At 39.3% G+C, this 8,710-nt stretch overlaps 1 protein-coding gene across 2 annotated transcripts; it reads right to left on the reverse strand.

The window, feature by feature from the left end:
- Nucleotides 1-2,116: 2,116 nt before the first annotated feature.
- LOC103130906 (SUB1 regulator of transcription) lies at nt 2,117-7,301 on the reverse strand. 2 transcript variants are annotated; one of them, XM_007542431.1, is made up of 5 exons: nt 7,198-7,301; nt 5,948-6,020; nt 5,615-5,731; nt 2,573-2,681; nt 2,117-2,467 (listed from the first exon to the last, which is right to left on the reverse strand). In XM_007542431.1, the coding sequence occupies exons 2-5, from the start codon at nt 6,014-6,016 to the stop codon at nt 2,388-2,390; spliced, it is 375 nt and encodes a 124-aa protein (XP_007542493.1). In that variant the 5' UTR covers nt 6,017-6,020; nt 7,198-7,301; the 3' UTR covers nt 2,117-2,387. The 2 variants fall into 2 exon arrangements, with proteins under 2 accessions (XP_007542493.1, XP_007542494.1); XM_007542432.2 differs by having other exon boundaries at nt 5,948-6,017; nt 7,198-7,289.
- Nucleotides 7,302-8,710: the final 1,409 nt, after the last annotated feature.

Raw genomic sequence — 8,710 nt, forward strand, 5'->3', positions numbered from 1 at the left:
ATTATCATCCTCCACACTCGTACCATGTCTTCATTAGCCAACTTTGTCCCCCCCACCATGTGTCCTTAGGCTAACATGGGTCTTCATGTGGCGAAGACATGTGGTCTTCATGTTGCCAAAGCAAAGAACACAAGCACTGTCACATCAGCCAAGTTGCTAAATAATGTACATAAAGGATAACTTTGACTAACATGTTAGCTTTTAATTTGCTAGATTAAAATTGGAGGGAAAAAACCTATTTGCCTGTCTTTAAAATATGTTTAATATTAAGGGCTAACTTTACAGTAATGGAGATTAATAACTTCAGCTAACATTAACTTACAGCAAAGTAGGATTGGTTTGAATTGCTCATAGCCAACATTAGAAAGAAAGAACATAGTCAATGTTATTTTCTCAAAGAAAATGTAAAGTTAATAAGACATACCTCATATGTATTAGGTGCCAAACTTCGGCTTCTTTTTAAACAGGAGGTCTGGCCGTTATAACTAGTGTTAGGTAGGCCCCACCATAGACATGAATACGTAGACCCTCATGGAGCGCTGAGTCGTACGTTATGTCACCGCTATCTTGTATGTGGCAGCAGAGCGATCGGAGCTACTTAAGTCCTCTGCTGTGTGGACTTATTTCAACCGTTTTACAAAACAAACTGGATTCGTTGGCATTACCTTTCACAGGTAAGAATGAAAGATCAGAATTACTTGACTTTGCAGCCAGAAATTCGTTTCTAAACAAATTAGTTTCTAAACAAATTTCTTGACAAAACTGTCAAGTTGTCATAACGAAGACATTTTGAATAATGTCAACTTTGTATTAAAAGTGTCATGATTTACCAAATGACACTTTATGGCAACAGTCATAAATATTCACGAAGACTTACTCATGTTCATGACAGGTGTTATGTCAAGTTTATGACAGTGTCATGTCAGTCTTATTCACACCCCATCAAATAAAGTGTTACCAAGTGGTTTAACCTAACCACTGTTACTCATGAGATTAGTGTAGCCCTTAAAAATAAAGCTTACTTAAAATTTCAAAATAAAAGCCTGAACATTTCTCTCAGGGTTGTGCGCTGCCTTAAGTGGTGCAATATATCATAAAATAAGCATTTTAGCCATCTTTTGACCTCTAAAAGCTTAATTTAAACTTTCCCCTAAATTAAGCTTTTAGCTATTTTTCTTATTTATTAGCCATGTTTAGTATACTGAATGGAGGAAGTCAATGTAAGACAAAATGCTAGTGATCCAAATGCCACTGGCAGCATTTAGGCTAACATTAACATTTTGGCTCAGTTTAGCTTACACACTAACTTTAACATACTGAATGGCATAAATCCATGTTAGTCAACATACTTGTGACTCTCCACATACTATTGACTATTTTTTGGCTAAGCCTAGCATTGATGCTAATTTTTAGCATCAGAACGCTGGGTTTCAACCGACGGGCACACTTTGGCAGGCCTGTTTCAATTTCTTCAGAAATGTTCTAGTTTATTACTAATGTGTGTCTTGTCATGTTATTTTTCTTTGAATTTTCTATAAAGACTGGAAGAAACTACAAAACATTGCCATAAATCCACCTTTTAACTGCTGCTTGCAACTCAAAACGTCACATGCAACAGTTAATTTTGGGTAATATACTTCATTGAAATACGTGAAAATACGGAATTCGTGCAAGGGCAGAAATAGTACCCAAAATGGGCGGGGTGAAGGGCGGATGTGAAGAAGGTGGGACACATTACGCACTCAAACCCTTCAACATGAACCCGCATTTAAAGGACACAAGGGCGGGAGAAGGGTGGAAATGCGAGTATTGGGACCAGGCCTTCGTTTTTTCTTCTCTCTTTGCTACTATGTCTGACCACACCCACAGCCAATCAGTGAACAGGAGCGAAGCTTGCATCATCCACGAAAGCAGGGCCGGCCAACGCAGGGACCTAAAAAGCAGGGCCAGCCTCGAAAAAAGGCCGGTGGAAACACTTGTAAAGCAAACCGAGCCGGGATCATTACAGCCAGTGGAAAAGGGGCGTTAGACTAAGTTCTCTGAAGCAATACATCACATTAAACCACGTCCTGCGACTTCTAACTCTAAGAGAGCTGTTAACAGGAACAACAACAAATTAAGCTAGTGAATTGGTTTTATTAATCAATACAAAAACATGACTGTAGTCACTGTATTGGTGCACTATGCCCAACAAAGTATAATGATTACCCACCTACTCCTCCCACCACAGCCCACAAGAATAGCTCAAAATAACTTTCACACACAAAGTCAAGGTTTGCACATAACTAAACCTAAAAGTTACAAATTAGGAAATAAATCCAAAGGCTTTACAAAACTACCTAACAAACATGGCCAATTAGTTCAACAGGTAAAGATGAAAGGAATATTTATAATCTCTTAACTGCATCATCAATTTCTGAAATCTGTTCCTTTAGTTGGTTCCACTGTTCAGGATTCAAGGAAATGCCTAAAAGCCAAAAACAAAACAAAGGAGAATAACCATGTGTGGAAAAGCAATACTAACATCCAATAGTAATAATTTAACATAACCGAAACTTCCTGATGGGATTACCTTTCTTCCCTGGCTTCATCTCCCCATCTTGGTTCATCCAGTATTCCCTGATGTCAATCAGGACTTTGCCCTTGAAATCTCGAACGCTGACATACCTCATCTTACCGATCTGCAAGAACAAGAAGAGAGTCAATCCTGCTTCAGAACTTAAATCCACTTCCTTTTTTAAGTCCAGGATCAAAAAAGGCATTGCATGTTCTGCATGAGCAGTTTGTGGTCATGTTAGAGGCCAGGAGTCATAGACATAGATTTCTGTGGAATTATCAGGAAACATCAAAAACCATGAGAGCCAACAGCAGGAGTCAGCCATCCTCCTGACCATCCATCTGCCAAATGTTTGTTCTCTTGTGTTGATCTGCCAAGAAAAGTTTGGACTTCATCTTTTCAGGAAAATATCCAAAGCTTTCGCTCCACCTTCCATCTATAAAACAGGGATGGATGACTCTGAGTCTAATTTATTTGGAGTTAATGTACAGCTCACCCCATATTCAGGGTGTTGTCCTTATTCTGTTTTGTTTTTTCTTATGTCTATCTTAGGTACCTAGCCAGACAAAAAACTAAAAAGACTTGTATTATTAATTCAGTCAGTCATGAACAACACAAATAACTAACGTACAGAGAACCTTAAGTGTCACTCACACATAACACTTGCATGATTTAAAAGATGGACTACTGTGTTTTTAATCTGTGTACACAAAAGCTGTTAATAAATATTTCACACAGACTGATAAATTCCACAACATTTCAGTATTGTTTCTGTCTGTAGTAATCAGGTCAAACGCTGGCGCCATCTTGTCTTGTAGTAAGAGGAAGTCAAAACATGAACAACTAAAGCTGAATACACGGAAGCGGAAGATGTTGTGAGAGTTCAGCAAAGACTTGAGCGATTTATGTGCAGTTTGGAGGAAGAGGCTGAATGTAGTGATGAAGAAAAGGAGCTGGTTCTAATGAAGGACTGCAACCTTGTTTATTTGAGCCATGTAGTTCAGGAAGAAACAATGACTTCGTTTCTGGGGAGGAAGGGTTGGAACTGGGCATCTGTCGCCTCCAAATCACTGAATGGTAATAAACAGATCTGTTTATATTAAGAGATGCTCCGATCAGAATTTTTGCTGCCGATTCAGATACCGATCACCCATGAGGCCAATCTCGGCCGATCGCCTGGATTGACTATTAATTTTTTGCTTTAGGTAGAAATGATATTATGTGATCTGGCAAAATTTAAAAAATTATCTGGCAATAAATTCACCTAATTTAGACATAAACATGCAAAATACTTTCAGGCACAATGCAGCAGCTACTCACTCAAAAGGACAACTGAAAAATCTGCAATCAGTAAAATAATATTTAACAGTAAAGCTCTCAGTTCCATAAATTATTAGTCAAATAAATCTGCCTATATCAAATAATGTCAAGTAATAAAGGAGACATTTATTTAAAGTCAAATGCAGGTTGCATTAAAATAAACAATCTTGAGTTACTAAATCGTAACTTCCTGGCTAGCTAATTCTGTTTCTGATTGCCGTTTCTGAATGAGCTGAGTAATTCTGCAGAACACGAGAACAATTATTTTTCTGAGATTATCTGTCTTATCTTAGGACAGCAAAAGTTTTAAAACATATCTAAAATATTTTTTTTTTTTTTGCTTAAGTTGCATGCTGCAGCTTTAAACAGAGGTTCAGTGTGAGAGTTCACTGACGGCACTCCATCTGTGAAATATTACCAGTACCGCGTAGTGGCGGTCCAAGAGCGAGAACAGAACCAGCGTCTTACACCGCCAGCTCGAAGACTTGAATTATCTTTCGGGTTATTTGTTTAGCTTTCTGACCGTGATCCAGGTGAGTGTTGGTAGTTGAGCGCTGCTTTACTGGCTGCTCCGGATGTCCTTTTGTTCCTGCATTAAGCCTCTGATATAGCCGAACTCCGTCTGGTGCTTGTTTTTTCAATCAATCGATCGATCGATTGATTGAATCAATCAATCAATCCATCCATCCATTTTCTGTACACCCTTGTCCCTAAGTGGGGTTGGAGGGTTGCTGGTGCTTATCTCCAAATAACGTTCAGGGCAAGACATGGGGTACACCCTGGACAGGTCACCAGTCTGTCGCAGGACAACACAGAGAGACAGACAGGACAAAACCATGCACACACACTCACACCTAGGGAGAATTTGGAGAGGCCAATTAACCTGACAGTCATTTTTGGACTATGGGAGGAAGCCGGAGTACCCGGAGAGAACCCACACATGCACAGGGAGAACATGCAAACTCCATGCAGAAAGACCCGGGCCAGGAACCCAGAACCTTCTTGCTGCAAGGCAACAGCTCTACTAACTGCGCCACTGTGCAGCCCGTGCTCTTATTTCCAAGTTTTGAGTTAGATTTTTATACTTCTGACAACCATAGAATATTTCTGTTAAAATCTTGTACAGTATAAAGGGATTGCAAGTAGTTTTATCACACCAATGACACTTTAAAGTGTCTCATCAGGTATAAAATCCCAACTGCCATGCTATAGTAAAACAGATTCATTTCACTGCCCATTGTGGGTTTTCTACTTCCTTTTTGACCCTCATAGCTTTTCAATAATCTCATAGGGACTGAAAGTAATATGAGAACCACCTCCGTCTATGGGTTCACTCTGGGTAGGGTTGGATTCTTTAGGTCTGATCTAAACTCTAGTGCACATCTCTCCTGTGAGGCTGTGTGTGGGGGATCAACTGTAATGGATTCATTGTAATACTGTGCAAGTTTTAGAACTTCTGTAAAGAGGTTTTCTCTATGATTACAAGTTTAATCACAAACCATGGACCATCACAAAATTTACAATCCACAACCTGAGAGAGTGCATGCATGCTGGTATACTTTTTCAAACCTTTATTCTTTTGACCTTACCATACAGGAAAAACTTTAAAAGAATAAGGAGGCTCAAATCACCACTTACTACCCTGATTGTGTCAGTGCTACAGTCTGCAGTTTCAGTGTCCATTTTCTTCTGATACATCAGCTAATATTTGTGTTTTGTAACATTACTGCAGCTCACCTGGAACATGTTGTCTCCATCACCACTGCCTTTGGAGGAGCTACCAGGTTTTGAGCTCTCTCCGCTTTTTTGTTTCTTGGCTGGTTTTTCTGGTGCACTTGGCTTCTTTCTTTTTGCCTAGGAACAGATGTTACCTGCCATTATATCCAAACATAGCAACTACACAGAAATTATTTTAAGCTCATGGGTTAACTTGTGAACACTGGCTGAGAAAAGATTTGTCTAAAAAAAAATATAATACTATTAAGAACAGTTAAGGTAACGGAAACTACACACACACATACATACATACATCAGACAAGTTAACGAATAAGTTTGCATTTATGATCAAACCTTAGTCTCTACTTCACTGTCAGAGTCACTTCCAGATGTGGACGACAGCACTTCCTTTGATTTAGGCATTCTGCTGAAATACATTTTAAAGTTCAGATCTACTGTATGGAGAAACACACTTCAGATAGGATTGGTGCAAATAAAGTGATCTCTTAATGTATAATCATATTTAACCATGAGTTACATTATGACAATAATCATGCTTTTCAGTATCAGTGATCATATTGAGGCCTTGTTTTATTGGTGGATCTGAATCTGTAACTATATCTAACTCTGCTCTCTGTTGTTGACTCAAGGTGCTTGGTTTTAATGTGATCTATGGAACAAACTGCTAGGATGTACCAACTTATCCGAATTATGAAAATATTTCAGAATAAAAAAATAGGAAGGTAGTTGGGTAAAAAAAAAAAAAAAATTGTCGTTTTAGACAGGTCAGTGATGCATCAATTTCACTTCGTTCGTCTTGTTCCTGAGGTCAGCCATACCCTCAGCCTAGCTCTCTCTGTGTGTGTGTGTGTGTGTGTGTGTTTATTTGTAATACTTTGGGGGACCATTTTTCTGACACAAACTACGTTGTGGGGACCAGGCTTCAGTCCCCACAAGGAGAAACACTGTTTTTGGGTCAGGGGTTAGATTTGGTACTAAGGTGTGAATTGAGTTTTGGTTTGGGTGAAGGTAAGGTTTAGGCTGTAGAAATGAATCAAACTCAGGCTTATGATCAATGGAAAGTCCCCACAAAGACAGCCATGTAAACATGCGTGTGTGTGTGTGTGTTTTCTTCCAATCAGTTTGACCCTCAGCCTAGGTGTGTGTGCTCCTGACTCAGACTTATCATAAGCCTGAGTTTGGCTGCGTGATCGTGGACTCAACCTGGACCTGGCTCAGCCCTGTGATTCTGAGATGGTGCTTTGTTGTAGTTCAAACTACATCCGGTGACCGTTAGTCTGCCTTGGATCCGAGTCCTCTTCCGCTTCAGATCCTTCAGATATAGCGACTTCAACGGGAAAATGACTGCAGGGCAGAGGGCACACGGCTGCCAGTTGCCCCCGTAACACCACACATGCAACTGCCATTGTGAACAGCTTAGCCCTGTGAGCTAAATTTACAGCTAGCTTGTTGAGTATTTCACATTAACTTCCTATCCTTCTTCCCAGTTTTACCTATAAAACTGGGAAGCAGTTTGTTTATCTGCTAAACTTAAAACAACTCAAAGATATGTGGGGGAGAAAAATCAAAATGTAGAAGCTTACATGATGCGATGTTGCAGCGCGGATCTTTTAACAGGAAACGGAAGTCTGACTTGTTCTTCTTCTTTGCCCTAGCTGCTCCTACGCAGCGATGGCGCCCCCAATCCAGATGGTGACATCATACACACCAGTTGAAAGACTACAACTTTTACTTTTACATATTCTGTCACTTTTCTCATTGAAACTAAGTCTATATATGTTTGCAATTTGTTTTAGTTAGTTTAGATTAATCAAACTTTTATTGATTAAAAATCCCAGGTGCTCCCTATTTGTTTTACTGTATAAAACTAATAGACAAGGGTGGGGCATAATCCTCCCTACCCATAATTCATAATCCATAATCCTAAATTTGAAAAAGTCTAGATTTGCCCCTCCCTCAAAGAAATAATAAAAGAAACCTTTATATTCATACAATATCGAAAAGGCAAAAGACACAAAGAGCAAAATAAATTCACCATTCATCTTAACTTTTTTTCCTGTCGAAGGTAGCAAATATTTCAATCATATTTATCTCTCTAACTCTTAATAAAAAGAGTTTGAAACTGTAGGGATGAGCTGAGCGTTATGAGTGGCCAACAGCTGACGGTGTGAGAGCAGAGAGCAGATAGAGCAGAGCAGCTGACAGTAAAAAAAAAAGAAAGTATGCTTTTATTTTTTACCATCTTCAACGTAGCGCCTTTAAAACCACAACATTTTTTCCATAAAAACCCTTTTGCGTTGAGTGTCAAATTTAAGTTATGGTACTTCCCAGATATTAATTATGCTTACCTACTCATAGCTTCTCAGCCATCCAGGACATGGGAAAACCAAAAAAGGTTTTAAATAAAGCAATTTAACATAACAACTTATAAATTAAATAGCACATAACTTGTATTCAGAGGCACTACAATAAATCAATGTTTATGAGGAATTTTATTAAAGTTACTCGTTAAAACTTGTTAAAATTACTCAATGACTCATTATAATCGGAGCGCAAAGCGTGCAGGTTGAACTTCTACTTACTTCTGAGCAGGGCCGGCCCAAAGAAGAAGAATCATCCATCCATCCATCCACCCATCCATTTTCTTTACACCCTTGTCCCTTAGTGGGGTCGGGAGGGGTGCTGGTGCCTATCTCCAGCTAACGTTCCGGGCAAGAGGCGGGGTCACCCTGGACAGGTCGCCAGTCTGTTGCAGAGAAGAAGAATCAAGCTAAAGGTATGTTTTCGTGTGTCTTGGTAATGTAATGTTTTTCAGAAAGATTTGTTTTTCTCTTCAGCTCAGATGAGACACTTCTGATGCTGTCTCTTGTTCAGGAGTGGCTTGACACAAAGAATGCAACAGCTGAAACCCATGTCTTACATATATGTCTGTGTGTGGTGGTTCTTGAAGCACCGACTCCAGCTGCAGTTCACTCTTTGGGAATATTCCCCACATTTATAAATGGATTTTATTTCACAATTCTCAAGATATGGGTATCCCTATTGCTTGTACACTTTTTTCCTACCATAAACTTTCCTTCCTTTCACCTCTCTATG

The sequence above is a fragment of the Poecilia formosa genome, unplaced genomic scaffold (assembly GCF_000485575.1).
Source record: "Poecilia formosa unplaced genomic scaffold, Poecilia_formosa-5.1.2 Scaffold692, whole genome shotgun sequence".
Classification (NCBI taxonomy): Eukaryota; Metazoa; Chordata; class Actinopteri; order Cyprinodontiformes; family Poeciliidae; genus Poecilia; species Poecilia formosa.